We start from the raw sequence: 20,191 nt of genomic DNA on the forward strand, positions 1-20,191 counted from the left end.
TGCACTAGCAGTATTCCTTTTTCGTATGTTATATTGTATTGATTAGGTAATCGCTGGGCCTCACGAAAAGCTGCTCTGGAAGGCAGAACACTGGAGGGGGCTTGGAGGAATTAGCAAAAGTTGCTTCCATGACTGGAAATCTCTGCAGGATCTTAGCCTGTTCTGCAAACGGTGAAGGGATAAATCTGTTTGCAGAAGGGCATATCTGATTCCAGTCTGGTGTGTGCTGTTGAGACCACAGATATTGATCTGCCTTTAACCGCACCAGCATAATTGGGCCATACATATGTCAGCATAGGCTTTAACTTTTATGTATTTATGCCAATATACCTTACATGTTTTTTTTAATAGTGATTCTTGCACTAATTATTTCACCTGAGCAATTTAAATGTGTACAGATTTGGCGCAATGAATGATCTTCTTTTTGCTGCTGCTGTGCACAATCGTCTTCCTTCTGGTTCACTGTCAAGCGTTTTAGTTTTCCTGCTAAAGCGTAGCAGTTTGCTAGGTGCATTTTTGTCCTCTGCTTGTCTGGAATGAGTCCCATTGTGTTCCATGAGACTTACTCCCTAGCAAAACCTTAAAACTGATTTTGTTCTCATACACCGGACTTTTAAAAACGGTGTTTATTAAAAACACCAAACCAAAAACCGACACCACAAAGCCAGAGATCTAAATTCCATTTTTCCCTGATTTTAAAGGAAGTCCAGCCAGAGTTCTTATAAAACCACTTGACATTAAGGCCCCATAACAGTCAGAAAGCACAAGACAGACATCCATGTTGCTTTGCTTATTTGTATGCCCTAAAATTGTCCAAGCGCTGAATTATTTTAGGAATAAATTGCCCATTATGTTTTGTTTTGTGTGTGTGTGTTTGCGCGCGCTATATCTTGTGCTGTCTGTGCTTTTCCAGAATCTCCTGAAGTTTTTATTTAATTTATTCCCCTTATCCGCTCCCTCCCCTTCTTTTTGTTTCTCTCAATTACCCGAAACAGATGCGTGTGGGACAGCTTTCCCGAAAGTTGTGGGGTTCAAGCAAACGCATCAGCCAGATTTCATCAGGAGAGACTGAATATAACACGCAAGATTCCATGTGATTTCTGCTCCTGCCTCCTCTTGGGGAATTCCACACATTTATTTAATCTTCTGATTATTTTCCAATCGTATCTTTCAACTTGCTCACTTACGTTTGAAGCGACAGCACAGTTTCCACAGGCAGATATGGGGAATAAGCCTATAGCACCTGTCGTTTTTGTAATTGTGTTAATATGTTAGAATTGGACGGAATAAGCTGATTCGATATTATTTAAGCAAATGAATTGTTTGTGAGAGATATGTATGCATTCATATGTTTATATGTGTATATTTGTGTGTAACATGTTTGTTTGTACATATATGTATGTGTGTTTGATACTTAACTGACATTCGCAGGTTAATGATGGCAATCATGGGTAAGTTCGCTGAATATCTGGAAAATTGATTTCTGTAAGCCTTTTGCATACATGCCGGTGAATGCGGACAAATATTCTGAGGTCAGCATTCACTGGTATAAAAGCTTTTGAACACTTGCCAAATTTGTCTGGGTTATGTGATTGTCCGCATCACCAAACCGTTGACATTGACTGTAACATAATATATATTTATATAGGTTGTGATCTAGTAAATTCATTTACTTGTGCACAAGCAAATGGGTATGTGCATAGCTAGTTTGTCGCTGCCCCACCCCAGCATTCTGTGAACTAGCTTGTTGTTTAAAAATTGGCCTTGGGAGGGCAGAGAGTGTTGCCCAAAAAGGAAAAAGAAGATCCAATTTAATACCTTAAATTTAATTTAATATGGGCAGTCTTTTGCATCTTAACCAATGCCTCTAAATTTCCAGTCCGTTATAGACAAACACACTTTCCTCTCTCACCTCCAAAGCTTCCATAGTTCCAGAAATCTAAAAATGAAAATTATTCGGACTCAGCTTGTGGGGTGGGGAGAGTTTTCCTTGCGCCCTTCAGTTGAATTCTGCAGTTGCCGTCAGAATTGTATCGAGCAGCTGGGAACTGTTCTTCTGGCCGTGCTTCCGTCGTCCAGTTTTGATGTTATGCGTTGGATTGTCAGTACGTTAAAAACGAATGTGGAACTGGGAGACGCGGGGAGCAGGCCTGCTACTCTGAACCGTTACATGCTGCTGGAAATTAAACTTGAAAGGTAGGGTCATTCTGAAAAGAAAACGTGCAATATCTAGGCACCTGATCCAGCAATTCCAGTCCTTTTTGCACAATAGCAGATTTTTACACAAAGGGATGGCGGTTCCATGTCCAGCGCATGCAAACAATGCTTAGTGTGGTGTTCAAAGATGCTGTCTCCAGCAGCAGAGAGCTTTGCATGGCTGAAACCCACCTGCACACTCTCAAAAGTGATTAGCGCTGTGCTAATGTTGCCGATTCTTTGGTAATGGGGAAGAGATGGTTGTGCACTGGGCTGTGTCTTTTTCGAAGGACATTTCAGGTACAGCAGAAGTAAATGGGAGAATCTAAGCGCTTCCTGCGTATTTCTTTGGACCACGTGGGAGCCACGGTTTCCTACGCATGGAGCGCCATAGTTTTGGGTGAAAGCTGAAGGATCTGTTTGCTTGGGATTCCAGCGCATTCTTCGATGGTTAAAGCCAGAGGCCTTGGTTTTAGACCTGAATTTGGGGAAATTTTGACCTCTAGGGCAAAGTCTTAAGTTGCTGTTGTTGTTGTCCTACGTTGTAGGGCTTTGCTCGCTTGCTTGTTGGAAGAGTATCGTTTAAAACACGGTCTTTTATGGAACCGGCCAATAAGTTGTTATTTTATTATCACGCTCTAATGGACTTTGTGCAAAACTGGTTGAAGTGAGTGGATCACTTTGCTCAGATTTCTTTCCATGCTGGAAAGATGTTGAACTGCATGAGAAATATAAGCAATTTTCAGCTTATTCCTTGACTTTTGTGCATATGTCTTTGGAAATTTGGTAATTTATTTCCGGGATGAAGAGCCGTTGGCCTGCCAGGTTTTGTTCAACTCCCAACCCCAGTCAGCACGGCCAAAGATCCAGGATGATAGGAGTTTTTAGTCCAGCAAAATCTCTGCAAGCCACAGGTTTCCCATGTCTTCTGATGTATTTATTTAAAGGATCAATGCTCTTGTTTTGTGCTCTTTAACAAAGGTTGTTAAAAAAAAAGTATTTAGTGGGTTTGTTTTAATAAATCTGGCTCGGGTGTGTAGAAATTCTGATTGGAAATCACTTTGCTGCTTATTATAGGGATCAACTGGGATTTCAAGGATTAAAGCAATTTTCACACACGGCTGAAATTGAGAATGTGCTTATACAATGTGGGAGCAAGTTAAAATGAAAGCAGTCGTTATTGTAGCAATACCAAAGATAATATGGAAGCGTTGAAACATTTATGAATGTGAAACTGGTTCATTAAGATTTAAAAGTGAAGGAGTATTGATGAATATTCTGGAATGAGTCACCTTTTCTTTTTTTAATTCAAAAAACTAGGTGATGTAATTATGCGGTTACGGGTGGGTTTCTACAGTGTATTGCTTGGGGGCATTATGTTGATGGTTATTTTGGATTTTTTAAAAAAAATAACTGTAAAGAAATGTCCGGCTGGTAAACAAAGACTAATTCAGGGGAGCAAACTAGAGAAATTGTGGGAACTGTTCACATGCTTGTTCTTTTGGAAGGCCTCCCAGGCCTCCCAGCAAAATTCTGAGTAACTTATGAGTCTTCTGACTTTTGAAGAAAATAATCAAGGAAAGCCAACATGGGGGCCTCACAATGTAGTTGAATGCATTGCCATCAGACCAGGTCACTGTTGCCAATGGTTGGGGAATGATGGGAGTTGTAGTCCGACAACGCCTTGAAGGCATCACGTTGGCTGTGGGTCAATGGAAATATTGGGCACATGGAAATTTATCCGTCTTCGATCTGTGTAGAACTTCCCTCCTTAGCCCTTTCATGGAGAACGGAAGCCTGGTTTCAGAAGTAATGCTAAGCCAAACCATGGCTTAGCTCAGGCATAGGCAGACTCGACCCTCCAGATGTTTTGGGACTACAACTCCCATGACCCCTAGCTAACAGTGGTCAGGGATGATGGGATTTGTAGTCCCAAAACATCTGGAGGGCCGAGTTTGTGTATGTCTGGCTTAGCTTAAGGGTAGGGCAGTACTACCCTTAGAAGAAGCAGCTGCTCTTCTTATGGAGAATACTGCCATTTCATCATCTTCTCTTGCAGTCGTGGTTTGGCTTAGGGTTACATGACGGGTGTGCGATTTCAGGTTCCCCACCTGCGCTGTAACTGCCAGGTCTGTGTCCTGTGCTACCCCAGTGGCATGGGTCATACCAGGAAACCAAGCACTTTGCTGGCCTCTCTGTATACTCCTGTACAGAAGCATTCAGGTTCCTCGTGCCACTTTCTAGCATGAAAAGTCTTCACTTTGAGAACACTAAACAGAGCTTTGAAAGCAGCAAAAATGGCATTTTCCCGAAATCTGGCAGCACCGTGCAAGATTGTTGACACGAGAGGGGCAGGGCCATTTTGTTGTTGACTTTCCACAATCCCCTCTTGCTTGGCTACATACATGCATGTTCTTCCCCACCGCAATGCTACAAGGAAAAAGAACACGGAGGATGTTCTTGTACTGCTCAATGGCCATTTTGAATATCCCAGCTTTGTTCATTAGCAACCTGTCCTGGAAATTGTGCTGCTATTTAAAACCGATTTTTCTAAACAGAAAACAAAAATTCATTTACCACGTGCCTCTGCTTTTGCTTAAAACACCACAATTAAAATAGAAACAGGACACTAAGCCTTATGTATATATACAGGCAAATGATAATCGCATACTGATTATTCTGATAGTGCAATTGTGATTACAAATGGGTTTTTAATGCCAAAAAATGCCTTCAGATTTTGGGTGGACGTGTTTTTGATATATTTAGGTTCAACTAGTCCTCGTGTAACAACGGCAAATATTTCTGTTAGTCTGTGCAATACCTTTCCTCTCTTTTTTTTTGGGGGGGGGGGTGCTTCTAAGGTTAAATAATACACTGTGTTTTTGACAGTAAGGTTTAATAATTTTAAGTCTGTATGTATGTATATTGGCTAACACGGAACTGATGTACAGCATGGTGGGAAACGTTCTAAAATTTGCACTTTGTAAGATTTACAGATTTGTAATTTAACCCTTTTTAAAAGGCTTGCTCAACTTGTACATAAAATTGATTGTCAAATTAGGTTTGTATATAATGGGTCTGCAGCCAATTAAATAAAATTGGACGTGTGTTTAGCCTCTCTCCTTTTTCGTTGCCCAAAAGCACTGTGCCTGCATTCAAACATTTGCATGGGCACCTCGGCTGGATTGCAAGATGGGACGCTCCACATGGAAACAGGGGCTGTGCAAACAATTCTCTTTAGCCAATCTGTTGTTCAGCAGGGATGGCAGACGACAAGTCGCAAACACGGCTGGAAGCGTCCTGCCCAACCCAGGGATACCTTCACATCTGATACGAACCTATGCATGGCTTGCACACACCCACACTTTTAGCCCTTGTGTGTTCCGATACATGCCTGGGGGAAAAAACGAAATTTGGCCCTGGCTGCGCTGTAGCCTACACAGAAACTATAACTTCTGCTATGGGAACATTCCCTCGAGCCAAAATAGCTGCTGGTGGGTGAGGGGGAAGCATGTGAGAATAAGAGAGTTGCTGTGAAAGAATGCACAACTATATTTAATAATAATAATAATAATAATAATAATAATAATAATAATAATAAATAATAATAAGTAGTAGTAGTAGTAATAGTAGTCAGACTACAAGGAGGAAGGGTTGCAAGACAGTAAAGGTAAAGGTAAGGTACCCCTGCCCGTACGGGCCAGTCTTGACAGACTCTAGGGTTGTGCCCCCATCTCACTCAAGAGGCCGGGGGCCAGCGCTGTCCAGAGACACTTCCGGGTCACGTGGCCAGCGTGACATCGCTGCTCTGGCGAGCCAGAGCCGCACACGGAAACACCGTTTACCTTCCCGCTAGTAAGCGGTCCCTATTTATCTACTTGCACCCGAGAGTGCTTTCGAACTGCTAGGTTGGCAGGCGCTGGGACCAAAGAGCGGGAGCGCACCCCGCCGCGGGGATTCGAACCGCCGACCTTTCGATCGGCAAGCCCTAGGCACTGAGGTTTTAACCCACAGCGCCACCCGCATCCCTGCAAGACAGTAGCTGCTCCCTTAAAAAAAACAAAAACGGAACTGATCTATGTAAGAATAGAACTACAAACACCATTTTCATGGAACTTGCAAAAGGATGGGATTTTTGCCTCCCCAATAGTCAAGACCCAGCTTTCCCTCGCAAAGTAGCTTTTGCCGCCTCCTACAAGCAGCAGTGATCCTTCGCGTAAACCCTTTAGAGCAGTGTTTCCCAACCTTGGGCCTCCAGCTGTTTTCGAACTACAATTCCCATCATCCCTGACCACTGGTCTTGCTAGCTGAGGATTATGGGAGTTGTAGTCCAAAAACAGCTGGAGGCCCAAGGTTGGGAAATGCTGCTTTAGAGGCAACAAATGAAGTGAATAGTTAAAGTCGGGGTGCCACACACACTAACTCTCCACCCCCCCAGTCATCAAAGCACAGGGCAGCTTCTCTCGCCCAGGTCTGAGCTCAGCAGGTGACTGCTATCACCTGTTCATTCAACATTTTATATTTTCTCCACCTCTGTCTATGGGTACAAAGGGCAATTTTACCATAATTACAAGCATTGCATAGCCAGCATGTGCATTTCAAATGATCTATATCAGGGGTCAGCAACCTTTTTCAGCAGGGGGCTGACCTTGTGGGGGCTGGACCATATTTTGAAAAAAAATATGAATGAATTCCTATGCCCAGCAAATAACCCAGAGATGCATTTTAAATAAAGGCAAACATTCTACTCATGTAAAAACACCAGGCAGACCCCACAAATAACCCAGAGATGCATTTTAAATCAAAGGACGCATTCTACTCATGTAAAAACACGCTGATTCCCGGATCATCCACGGGCCGGATTGAGAAGGCGATTGGGCCGCATCTGGCCCCCAGGCCTTAGGTTGCCTACCCCTGATCTATATGCTTTGTGGTACATTTTAAGGGAACTATTAAGAACTATTGAGAGCTTCCAGACTGAAAACATACAGTGGTGCCCCGCAAGATGAATGCCTCGCAAGACAGAAAACCTGCTAGACGAAAGGGTTTTCCGTTTTGGAGGTGCTTTGCAAAATGAATTTCCTATGGGCTTGCTTCGCAAGACGAAAATGTCTTGCGAGTTGCTGCAATTTTTTTCCGCTCCCCACCCCCTTTTTCTAAGGCGCTAAGCTGCTAATAGCCTTTTAGCAGCTAATCCGCTAATCCCATAAGCCTTTAATAGCCGCTAATAGCCGCTAAACCGCTAATAGCGCTAATCCGCTAATGGGGTTGCTTCGCAAGACGAAAAAACCGCTAGACGAAGAGACTCGCGGAACGGATTCTTTTCATCTTGCGAGGCACCACTGTACTGCAATAGTGATACAAAAAAGAATTATCTAGCAACTATGAATTTTGTACTATACAGCAAATGTATTTTTGAACCTGGCAAACAAAATATTCCAAATATTAAACGTTTGTTTATTTTTCAAGGCATATTAACACCACACATTCAATCTATTCATATTCTTCAAGATGAGGCTTTTTGAGTTTTGTACACCTCTGAGACTCGGGGGGGGGGGGGGAATCACCAACTCTTACCACAAGTTTGTGCCGGCCTATTTGAGACTCACTATGCCCCTCACTATGCCGACGTGGGTGGCGCTGTGGGTTAAAGCCTCAGTGCCTAGGACTTGCCAATCGAAAGGTTGGCGGTTCAAATCCCCGCGGCGGGGTGCGCTCCCGTCGCTCGGTCCCAGCGCCTGCCAACCTAGCAGTTCGAAAGCACCCCCAGGTGCAAGTAGATAAATAGGGACCGCTTACCAGCGGGAAGGTAAACGGCGTTCCGTGTGCTGCGCTGGCTCGCCAGATGCAGCTTGTCACGCTGGCCACGTGACCCGGAAGTGTCTGCGGACAGCGCTGGCTCCCGGCCTCTAGAGTGAGATGAGCGCACAACCCTAGAGTCTGGCAAGACTGGCCCGTACGGGCAGGGGTACCTTTACCTTTACCTTATGCCCCATGCGGATTGCTTGGGGGGCAAGAAGCCGTTGCAGACGCCCAACAGCATTTGAGCACCTCAAAACATGCAGGCCTGGCCAGGACACTGGGAACATTTTCTGAATGGAGGAATCTGCATCCCCCCAAAAGCTGAATGCCATGGTATAAGCAGGTTTGCAGCCCAGAACTCCTCGTGCTAAACATACACCTATTTATGCTCAAATGGAACAACCGCTTGAAAATGCGTGAATTTATTCTTCAGCTGTTATGTGACTGCAGTGAGCTGCACTTGTTCTTTAGAGCACCTCAATTCCCAGGCAGATGGTATTAACACGTTTTAAAAAGTGGGCAATCCCGTTCATAAATCAAGTGAGCTATGTATTTCACTAATATGATCACTGAAGAGCCTCATACCTGTTCTGTTCGGACATACCAAACTCTGGTTTGTGGTGCTGTAGATGAGAACCCGTGGGACGCGGGTGGCACTGTGGGTTAAACTACAGAGCCTAGGACTTGCCATTCAGATGGTCGGCGGTTCGAATCCCCATGACGGGATGAGCTCCCGTTGCTCGGTCCCTGCTCCTGCCAACCTAGCAGTTCAAAAGCACGGCAAAGTGCAAGTAGATAAATAGGTACCACTCTGGTGGGAAGGTAAACGGTGTTTCCGTACGCTGCTCTGGTTCGCCAGAAACGGCTTAGTCATGCTGGCCACATGACCCGGAAGCTGTACGCCGGCTCCCTCGGCCAGTAAAGCGAGATGAGCGCCGCAACCCCAGAGCCGGCCATGACTGGACCTAATGGCCAGGGGTCCCTTTACCTTTAATAATGGAAAACCGATTGGTATAGTTTTTGCAAAACATGCAGGGATAAAAGATATGCAAAACGAACCATGGAAAGAGAAGAAGAGAAGTCACTGATATCTCAAGGATGCAAATTGTCCATCTGAAATTGTAAAACAGAAAAATTAATAAAAATATTACACGAAGCTCTGTTTCATAAGCAACCACTGCAAGACTTTTTGTACCGGAGGGCAGCGGAGCAACCTGCGTAGGAAAAAAAACAAAAACCGTCGGCGAGGCAATTAATATTGACCAATATTTACCAATGAATTTTGCTTCAGCTGTCCTTGCGGCTTCGACGGGATCAAGGGCTTCAGGAATGCTTTGTAGCCCAAAGCCAAAGGGAGGGGAAAAACCAACAGTGCAAAAAAAGTGCAAACAGTGCAAATGTGCCGCTTTTCTTCCCGGAAGGCGTAAGGACGCCAGACTAGGCGCTGCAGCAGCTGCGCGCGGAGAGGCGCTGCAAAACGCACCCTTGGGCGCAGCTGGGACTGGACCTCCATCAGCCGGGTTGGGGGGTGTTTGTGTGTGTGTGCACGCGCGTTTCCAGGAAAAGTCCCGCCCCGCTCCCCGCCTTCCTCGCACAGCCGATAGCTCGATTGCTCTCGCCTCTCCCGTTGCTCGGGATCTCCGCCCTGCTGCCACCCAAACTGGGGCGAGGAAGGGCCGCTGCCATGCTGGACTTCGCTATCTTCGCCGTCACTTTCCTGCTGGTCCTGGTGGGGGCCGTGCTTTACCTCTACCCGGTAAAGGCTGCACCGCGCGCGCGCGCCGGGAGATCAAAGGGGAGATCAAAGGGGTTCTAGAATCTTGGGGCGCCGGGAGAAAGTGCCCGCGCGGAAGCGGCTGGCGCGTCCCCCGCAGTGCTAATGGCTTTACTGGGGAGGGAGTCCCGTCGTTGGGTTTTGAGTTAGTGGCACTTAGTTCCGGGTGAGCCTGCACCGGAGGTAAGGTGTGTTTTTTTAAAAGCATAATAATAATAATAATAATAATAATAATAATAATAATAATAATAATAATAATCTATTTATACCCCGCCCATCTGGCTGAGTCTCCCCAGCCACTCTGGGCAGCTCCCAATCAAGTGTTAAAACCAGTACAGCATTAAATATTAAAAACTTCCCTGAACAGGGCTGCCGTCAGATGTCTTTTGAAGATAGGATTGCTGCTTATTTCCTTCACACCTGAAGCGAGAGTGTTCCACAGGGTGGGCGCCACCACCAAGAAGGCCCTGTGCCTCACTTCTCTCAATGAGGGAACCGCCAGAAGGCCCTCGGCGCTGGACCTCAGTGTCTGGGCAGAACGATGGAGGTGGAGACGCTCCTTCAGGTATACAGGACCGAGGCCGTTTAGGGCTTTAAAGGTCAGCAGCAACACTATGAATTGTGCTCGGAAACAGCACAAGCAGATATTACTCTAGCGGACATTCCTGCATTGCAGGGAGTTGGGCTACTCGGAAGTAAGTCCGAAGTTCTTCCCCTCCAACGATTCTGGCCGCAGCACTTGACCCATAGCTGTCAACCTTCCCTTTTTTTTGCGGGGAATTCCCTTATTCCAGCGCCGTTTCCCGCTGCTATCCCGAATTATTAGATATCCTGTAGACAGGTGAGGCTGCTGATCCCTTATTTCACATCTGAAAGTTGACAGCTATGACTTGACCCCAACTCTGAACAGACTACAGGACCCAGAATCCTTTGAGGGAGGGGACGCGCCTCCAATACGCTTTAAAGGCATTTTTGCAAAGTGGGGACTACAGTTCCCATCGTCCCTGACCGCTGTCACAGCTTGCTAAGGATGATGGGAGTTGTAGTCCCTAAAAAACAGACAGGGATTCGAAATTTTGGCGTAGTGTGTACATGTGCAGCTGAGCAGGGCAGAAACCACAGGAGATGAAAGCAAGGTGGTCTTTTCTTTTCGAGGAGGAGGGGGCTAAACTTCAGGAGCAACTTTCCAGTAGGTAATAATAATAATAATAATAATAATAATAATAATAATAATAATTTCCCCCCCACCCATCTGGCTGGGTTTCCCCAGCCCCTCTGGGTGGCTTCCAACAAAGTATTAAAATACAGTAGTTTGTTAAACATTAAAAGCTTCCCTAAAAAGGGCTGCCTTCAGATGTCTTCTAAAAGTCAGATAGCTGCTTATTTCCTTGACATCTGATGGGAGGGAGTTCCACAGGGCGGACGCCACCACTGAGGAGGCCCTCTGCCTGGTTCCCTGTAACTTGGCTTCTCGCAGGGAGGGAACCGCCAGAAGGCCCTCGGCGCTGGACCTCAGTGTCCTGGTGGTTTATCCTTGGCTATGAGCCATGGCTGCGGATGTGCGACCTGATGTTCTGCATGTTTAACGGGAGTAAGGCCCTTGCTGAAGTCGGTGGGGCTTTCCACTTAGTTCAGGTATGCACGTTAGCTGGCTGACGACACGGTCTTAATAGTTGTTTATTCAGAGGTTGGCTGCAAAGGGGCCTGCTCCCTTTCGAGTGTGTTGAGGATCACAGCCCTTCGCAGGGGAGCCCACCATCTTCCTAGCAAGCCAGTGCTACTCCGACTGGCAGGGGTTGTCCTGATTCGAACTCGGATCACGTTTCACATACAAAGGGTCCCGCTTTTTTCAGCGTCGGGTCAGGAAAGACTGCTGCCTCAAACCCGTGGGGGTGTGCTGCTGTTTGATATCTTGAGTTGATCTATCTTTCTGCCCTTTGAGCATTTCAAACTTGGGGAGGGGGAAATACTTTTAGATATCCACTTCTGCTTTATAATGGTCTCACTTAGTACATCTTAGAATCATAGAATCATAGAGTTGGAAGAGACCACAAGGGCCATCGAGTCCAACCCCCTGCCAAGCAGGAAACACCATCGGAGCACTCCTGACATATGGTTGTCAAGCCTCTGCTTAAAGACCTCCAAAGAAGGAGACTCCACCACACTCCTTGGCAGCAAATTCCACTGTCGAACAGCTCTTACTGTCAGGAAGTTCTTCCTAATGTTTAGGTGGAATCTTCTTTCTTGTAGTTTGGATCCATTGCTCCGTGACCGCTTCTCTGGAGCAGTAGAAAACAACCTTTCTCCCTCCTCTATGTGACATCCTTTTATATATTTGAACATGGCTATCATATCACCCCTTAACCTCCTCTTCTCCAGGCTAAACATGCCCAGCTCCCTTAGCCGTTCCTCATAAGGCATCGTTTCCAGGCCTTTGACCATTTTGTACTAATGTGCAGCACATAATCTTGATGTTCTGTTCAAGCCTCCATTTACGTGGCTGAATTCCATCAACCGTGGATTGTGGTTATGATGATTGCTTCTTTTCTTCCTTAGTCTTCCAGACAGGCTTCGGGTATCCCAGGGATGACTCCGACGGATGAAAAGTAAGTAGCTCCTTACATGTTCGATTGGGGCAGCAATGGGAAATCGTGTTTCCAGATGTTGATGTGCTACAACTCACATCGTCCCTGACCATTGGGCAGGCTGATCAAGGCTGATGGGAGTCCAGCAAAACTTGGCAAACCGCAGATTCTCCACGCTTGATCAAGGGCGTGAATCTTTTCCCCTCCGTGCACAGAGGAGTAATATTTTTGTGCACAAATGGGTATGTTCTGATCTTCTTGGGAGCTGCTGATAGGGAGAGTTCCCATGGGGTACCTGTGCTACTGAAGGACCAGGTGCGCAGCCTGGGAGTCGTTTTGGACTCACAGCTAAACACGGAGGTCAATTCTGTGTCCAGGACAGCTGTCTACCAGCTCCACCTGGTACGCAGGCTGAGACCCTACCTGCCCACAGACTGTCTCACCAGAGTGGTGCATGCTCTGGTTATTTCCCACTTGGACTACTGCAATGCGCTCTATGTGGGGCTACCTTTGAAGGTGACCCGGAAACTACAACTAATCCAGAATGCGGCAGCTAGACTGGGGACTGGGAGCAGCCACCAGGACTATATAACACCGGTCCTGAAATACCTACATTGGCTCCCAGTATGTTTCTGAGCACAATTCAAAGTGTTGGTGCTGACCTTTAAAGCCCAAGTATACCTGAAGGCCCAGTATACCTGAAGGAGCGTCTCCACCCCCATCGTTCTGCCCAGACACTGAGATCCAGCGCTGAGGGCCTTCTGGCAGTTCCTTCCCTGTGAGAAGCAAAGTTATGGGAACCAGGCAGAGGGCCTTCTCGATAGTGGAACACCCTCCCATCAGATGTCAAGGAAATAAACAACTACCTGACTTTTAGAAGACATCTGAAGGCAGCCCTGTTTAGGGAAGTTTTTAATGTCTGATATTTTATTGTATTTTTAATATTCTGTTGGGAGCCGCCCAGAGTGGCTGGGGAAACGCAGTCAGATGGACAGGGTATAAATTATTATTATTATTACTACTACTGCTGCTGCTACTCTTGCCCAAGGGTTCATGAGTGCCGTCACATCCCTGGGCACCCCATTGGCAGCAAAGCATACTCCTTGCTGTATCCAGTGGCTCCATCATGAGCATTCATAGAATCATAGAGTTGGAAGAGACCACAAGGGCCATCGAGTCCAACCCCCTGCCAAGCAGGAAACACCATCAGAGCACTCCTGACATATGGTTGTCAAGCCTCTGCTTAAAAACCTCCAAAGAAGGAGACTCCACCACACTCCTTGGCAGCAAATTCCACTGTCGAACAGCTCTTACTGTCAGGAAGTTCTTCCTAATGTTTAGGTGGAATCTTCTTTCTTGTAGTTTGGATCCATTGCTCCGTGTCCGCTTCTCTGGAGCAGCAGAAAACAACCTTTCTCCCTCCTCCATGTGACATCCTTTTATATATTTGAACATGGCTATCATATCACCCCTTAACCTCCTCTTCTCCAGGCTAAACATGCCCAGCTCCCTTAGCCGTTCCTCATTCAGAAGTGGAGATCTCTGGATGGAGCGCATGGAACTCCAGCCGTTCTTCAAGTGCCATAGGTTTGTCACCAACCGCAACATGTCTGCCATAGCAAAGGTGTCTGTGGCACAGACAATAATGCCGACTTGGGCAGTGGAGGGTTCTAATGGGACCCCCTATATCTTTGCATGTTCAGAATTTTGATGGCAAATTGTATGGGTGATATTCAACTGAAAGTAATCAACCAAGCTGTTCATTAATTTCAGTGGAGTAAAATTTAGTTGTCCTACCACCCAGCGGTCATCTCTGTCCTTTCTTCATTCCAGAGATGGAAACCTCCCAGATATCATCGCTAGCGGTAGCTTGCATGAGTTCCAGGTGAATCTCCATGAGAAATATGGCCCTGTGGTTTCTTTCTGGTTTGGACGGCGTCTTGTGATTAGTCTCGGGTCCATGGATCTCCTCAAGCAGCACATCAACCCCAACAAGACCTGTGAGTGCTCTTCCTACCTGGTGTTTACAAAAATACGAGTTGGGTTCGAACCGTAGAAATGACCGCATTTATTGTGGGATAAGCTTTTGAGGCGGGACGCGGGTGGCGCTGTGGTCTAAACCACTGAGCCTTGGGCTTGCCGATTGGAAGATTGGTGGTTCAAATCCCTGCGGCGGGGTGAGCTCCCGTTGTTCGGTCCCAGCTCCTGCCAACCTAGCAGTTTGAAAGCACACCAGTGCAAGTAGATAAATAGGTACCACTCTGGCGGGGAGGTAAATGGCGTTTCTGTGCGCTGCTCTGGTTTTGCCAGAAGCGGCTTAATCATGCTGGCCACATGACCCAGAAAAGCTGTCTGCGGACCAACGCCGGCTCCCTCCGTCAGTAAAGCGAGATGAGCGCCGCAACCCCAGAGTCGTCCGCGACTGGACTTAACTGTCAGGGGTCCTTTACCTTTACGCTTTTGAGAGTGGTGGCCCGTTTCATAGTGCAATAGCTCATAGCCGCCAGTGATCTCTGTGTGTGTGAGAGAGGGAGATGCTCAAAACTTACTCCAGTCTTCCCTGCTGAAATTCGGTGGGGCATCGTTGAGAAGATATGTTTGACCCAGAGGCTGCCGTTTACTTGACTCTGACAACTATTTAAATTTCTCCTGATGCTTTTTGAAAAGCTCCTTGCCTTAGAAGAGCGTGGTATTTAACCACGTCTCTGCTCACACCTTTTCCTTTCAGGTGCGAATGAAGGTTACAGGGTTCCTTGGGCAAGCCTGCTTGCCAAAGAGATAGTTTGGAGGCGATTTTTGTATTTATTTACCCGTTGTTAGGCACGTGTTTAGTAACACTTAAAAATGGTTTCTGGGCAGCTGGACACCCAACGCCTAACCAAAACAGTTGACTTCATGGCCTTAAGGGATCTTTAGACGGTCATACGTATTACTGGGTTCACTTTTTTTAAAAAAAGTATTAAACTCGCTGTGTGGCATTTTGGGGCATCTCTGCTCATGCCACTGCATGGATCCCCGGGCTTCTGCCTATTACAGTGGTGCCTCGCAAGACGAAAAGAATCCGTTCCGTGAGTCTCTTCGTCTTGCGGTTTTTTCGTCTTGCGAAGCAAGCCCATTAGCGGATTAGCGCTATTAGCAGTTTAAGGGCTATTAACGGCTATTAAAGGCTTAAGGGATTAGCGGGTTAGCTGCTAAAAGGCTATTAGCAGCTTAGCGCTTTAGAAAAAGGGGTTGGGGAGCGGAAAAAAACCTCAAGAATCGCAAGACATTTTCGTCTTGCGAAGCAAGCCCATAGAGAAATTCGTCCTGCGAAGCACCTCTGAAAACGGAAAACCCTTTCGTCTTGCAGGTTTTCCGTCTTGCGAGGCATTCGTCTTGCGGGGCACCACTGTATTATTATTATTAGTATTATGCCACTCTTCTGACTGGGTTGCCCCAGCCACACTGGGCGGCTCTCAGCAAAATATTTAAAACACAGTAAAGCAGGGGTCAGCAACCTTTTTCAGCCATGGGCCGATCCACCGTCCCTCAGAGCATGTGGTTGTTGTTTGTTGTTGTTTAATCATTTAGTCGTGTCCGACTCTTCATGACCCCATGGACCAGAGCACGCCAGCCACTCCTGTCTTCCACTGCCTCCCGCAGTTTGGTCAAACTCATGCTGGTAGCTTCGAGAACACTGTCCAACCATCTCGTCCTCTGTCGTCCCCTTCTCCTTGTGCCCTCCATCTTTCCCAGCATCAGGGTCTTGTTCTCTTGGCAGAACTCTATTTGCCTTTGCCCTGCTTCGTTTTGTACTCCAAGGCCAAACTTGCCAGTTGTTCCTTTTATCTCTTGACTCCCTACTTTAGCATTCCAATCCCCTATAATGAGAAGAACATCCTTCCTTGGTGTCATTTCTATAAGGTGTTGTAAGTCTTCATAGAATTGGTCAATTTCAGTTTTTTCAGCACCAGTGGTTGGTGCATAAACTTGGATTACTGTGATGTTAAAAGGTCTGCCTTGGATTCGTATCGAGATCATTCTAGCATTTTTGAGATTGCATCCCAGTACAGCTTTTGCCACTATTTTGTTGACTCTGAGCATGTGGTGGGCCGGACTATATTTTTTTTTTGGGGGGGGGGGAATGAACGAATTCCTATGCCCCACAAATAACCCAGAGATGCATTTTAAATAAAAGGACACATTCTACTAATGTAAAAACACGCCCAGACCATCTACAGGCTGGAATGAGAAGGTGAATGGGCCGCATCCGGCCCCCGGGCCTTAGGTTGCCTACCCCTGCAGTGAAGCACCAGCCATTAAAAAGCTTCCCTGAACAGGGCTGCCTTCAGATGTCTTCTAAAAGTCAAATAGTTGTTTATCTCCTTGACATCTGATGGGAGGGCGTTCTTCAGGGAGGGCGCCACTACTGAGAAGGCCCCGTGCCCAGTTCCCTGTAGCTTCATGTCTCGCAGGGAGGGAACTGCCAGAGGCATCAAAAGCAGGGCATCACAGATGTCAAACAGAAGCCGAGGCGGCTTCTGCGAATCCATAATATTCCGCTGAATTTGGCACAGCCGAGTGGTGTGGTGTTCAAGCCACCATGAAGGTCATTGGATGACCTTGAACCAATGGACGCCTCTTCTGAAAACCTATCTCGCAGGAGCGTTGTGAGGATTAAATTGGGAGCTGTGAAATCTAATGCAAGAAATTAAGTGCGGAAAGGCATGTGTTTGGGTTGGGGTGGCGTGGAGTTCAGTCCTTGCCCAGCGAGGACGCCCACCGAGATGTGACCTTGATGCTGTTGTTGCCCCTCACAGGGGTATGAAAGGAAAATAAGTTAGATGTGGATTGAATGGCACTAAAACTGCCCTGAGACCTCCAGGTATAAATTCAGTAAATACAGTGGTACCTTGGGTTACATACGCTTCAGGTTACAGACTCCACTAACCCAGAAATATTACCTCAGGTTAAGAACCTTGCTTCAGGATGAGAACAGAAATCGTGCTCCGGTGGCGCAGCGGCAGCAGGAGGCCCGATTAGCTAAAGTTGTGCTTCAGGTTAAGAACAGTTTCAGGTTAAGTACAGACCTCTGGAACGAATTAAGTACTTAACCTGAGGTACCACTATAATAATAATAACTATAATTAAGAATGGCTATGCAAGGGAGACTGGATATTTGAAGACACAAGAATTACATTCAATTTGTGACATAACATGAAACATTCCTCTTTGGAATCTCAGTCTACTTTGTTTTGTTTTTGCTTTTATGCTTTTCCAGTCAAAAGTAATACAATTGGTTCAAACAGAAATTGTTTTAAGCTCCGTAGGAACAGCTTCCCTCATACTGCAATGTGCATTTCTGACAAGCACCCCCAGGGTCACGGTGGTGGTTGTTATTTATTAAATTTGCATACCAGCCTTCATCTGAAGACTGCGGGAAGGTTTGTGACCTAAAAACACAAATTACCCGACGACGACAGGGGGCCTGTTTCAAATTTGGAGAGAGTGCCGTGGGCGCCGTTAACAAAATGGCTGCCATGGCGTCTGTGTGGCGTAACGCCAAATGGCTGCCACATCTAAAAGGACGGAAAAAGATACCGGACCACAAAATGGCTGGGGGTGTGCCTCTTTGCACATGAATGGGGAGAAAAGGCGCCCAGGGTGGGTGCCCAGTCTGGACATCAGTAAAATGATCGGGGGGGGGGGTGTTCAGTGTTGGAAAGGCTGAGCTGGCGTGGACAGAACCTGAAAGGGAATAGCAAACAGCCTCTTATGCATTTAAGACTTGATTTTTGAAGGGATATTTAAGGAGACCTTTTCAGGGGGCACACTGCTATCCACGACAGGCCCATGCGTACGAGCATTTTGAAATGCTTCTGCACACATTCCTCAGTGCGTTCCCTCCCGTGTTTCCTGCCACGGTCGTAATAATGCGGAGGTGCCTTTTACGTGCGGTAAAAACCCTGGACTATGGCAAGGAGGGGTCTCTGCGGAGAGTGCCAGCTGCATTTTCCCTAATTGAATTGAACGGCAGATGGCTTGGGGTTTTTGGCAGTGCTGGACAGGGGATATCGCCGGCCAGCAAGGTGGCTTGCATAATAAGTGGATTCTGCCGCAGCACTCCTAATTGCTCTGCTGGCTTCTAATTTATCTCCCATGATTGAAAAACTCTTTCAAAGGGGACCCCTTGGTAGTTTCTTAAAGTGTGTCTCGGAAACTAAAATGGAGGGGCAGGGCTAGAATTGTATGGAAAGCACCTTGTTGCAGGAAAGGTTAAAAAGGTAAAGGGACCCCTGACCATTAGGTCCAGTCGTGACCGACTCTGGGGTTGCGGCCCTCATCTCGCTTTATTGGCCGAGGGAGCCGGTGTACAGCTTCCGGGTCATGTGGCCAGCATGACTAAGCCACTTCTGGCGAAACAGAGCAGCGCACGGAAGCGCTGTTTACCTTCCCGCCGGAGTGGTACCTATTTATCAACTTGCACTTTGACGTGCTTTCGAACTGCTAGGTTGGCAGGAGCAGGGACTGAGTAACGGGAGCTCACCCCGTCGCGGGGATTCGAACCGCCAACCTTCTGATTGGCAAGTCCTAGGCTCTGTGGTTTAACCCACAGCGCCACCTGCGTCCCAGCAGGAAAGGTTAGTCATCCGTAAATCTATTCCGGGGGTAGCTAATGTGGGGGTTTTCCCATCAGCCCTAAACAGCATGGCCTTTGGCATGGGTGTAGCCAGCATTTTGCAGAACTTCAGTTAGCTATGTATTTTTATTGTTTGGTATTGATTTGGGGGAGGGCGGCAGCTGCCCCTCCCTGCCCTCCCCTTGGCTACGCCCATGGCCATTGGAGAGGGATGGTGGGAGTTGTAGTTTAGCAACATATTATGGGCACCGTGTTGGCCACCGCAGTCTACTTTGGTAGGTACAAACTCTGCCCTGCTATTTTTTGGCAAGGAAGCGAGAGAAGTAGAAATTGCTCCCCGTTAAATGTTTTGACGGACCTACGCGTCACTGAATACTGCTCTTTTGGGGGACGCCGCAGGGATTTCTGTTGGATTTTCTCTCCCTCTGCCTAGCGGATCCCTTTGAAACGATGCTGAAGTCCTTGTTGCGGTACCAGTCCGGCCTTGGTGGAGATGCAGGCGAGAGCTGCTTGAGGAAGAAGCTCTATGAAAACGGAGTGACCAAGTGTCTGCAGAACAACTTCTCAGCCATTCAGAAGGTGAATCTCCTAGTCTTGAGGGCTCACTGCATTGTTTGGTAGCAATGTAGGTGGGTGGGTGGGTGTCTGTCTGAGCAAGGCAAGTCCCTTTTGAGGCACCGGCAAGGTGGTGGACGTAATGAGATGCCAAGTTATTAGGGTTGTTGTTGTTTAGTCGTTTAGTTGTGTCCGACTCTTCGTGACCCCATGGACCAGAGCACGCCAGGCACTCCTGTCTTCCACTGCCTCCCGCAGTTTGGTCAAACTCATGCTGGTAGCTTCGAGAACACTGTCCAACCATCTAGTCCTCTGTCGTCCCCTTCTCCTTGTGCCCTCCATCTTTCCCAACATCAGGGTCTTTTCCAGGGAGTCTTCTCTTCTCATGAGGTGGCCAAAGTATTGGAGCCTCAGCTTCAGGATCTGTCCTTCCAGTGAGCACTCAGGGCTGATTTCCTTCAGAATGGAGAGGTTTGATCTTCTTGCAGTCCATGGGACTCTCAAGAGTCTCCTCCAGCACCATAATTTAAAAGCATCAATTATTCACTGATCAGCCTTCTTGATGGCCCAGTTCTCACTTCCATACATCACTACTGGGAAAACCATAGCTTTCACTATACGGACCTTTGTTGGCAAGGTGATGTCTCTGCTTTTCCTAAT

General features: G+C 47.0%; 2 protein-coding genes across 3 annotated transcripts in view; both read left to right on the plus strand.

The window, feature by feature from the left end:
* NBEAL1 (neurobeachin like 1) overlaps positions 1-5,309 on the plus strand; it is a 141,082-nt gene extending 135,773 nt beyond the window's left edge. For both annotated transcript variants that reach the window (XM_083404486.1, XM_083404487.1), the window contains one exon: positions 996-5,309. In XM_083404486.1, the coding sequence (XP_083260612.1) occupies positions 996-1,097 (102 nt within the window). In that variant the 3' untranslated portion in view covers positions 1,098-5,309. The remainder of the gene's footprint in view (positions 1-995) is intronic.
* Positions 5,310-9,613: 4,304 nt separating this feature from the next.
* Positions 9,614-20,191, plus strand: part of CYP20A1 (cytochrome P450 family 20 subfamily A member 1) — a 41,828-nt gene continuing 31,250 nt past the window's right edge. Inside the window, exons 1-4 of the mRNA XM_083411398.1 lie at positions 9,614-9,754; positions 12,329-12,378; positions 14,191-14,357; positions 19,410-19,555. Coding sequence (XP_083267524.1) covers positions 9,683-9,754; positions 12,329-12,378; positions 14,191-14,357; positions 19,410-19,555 — 435 coding nt within the window. The 5' untranslated portion in view covers positions 9,614-9,682. The remainder of the gene's footprint in view (positions 9,755-12,328; positions 12,379-14,190; positions 14,358-19,409; positions 19,556-20,191) is intronic.

Source organism: Podarcis tiliguerta (assembly GCF_965153285.1).
Source record: "Podarcis tiliguerta genome assembly, chromosome: 1".
In the NCBI taxonomy this organism is placed as follows: domain Eukaryota; kingdom Metazoa; phylum Chordata; class Lepidosauria; order Squamata; family Lacertidae; genus Podarcis; species Podarcis tiliguerta.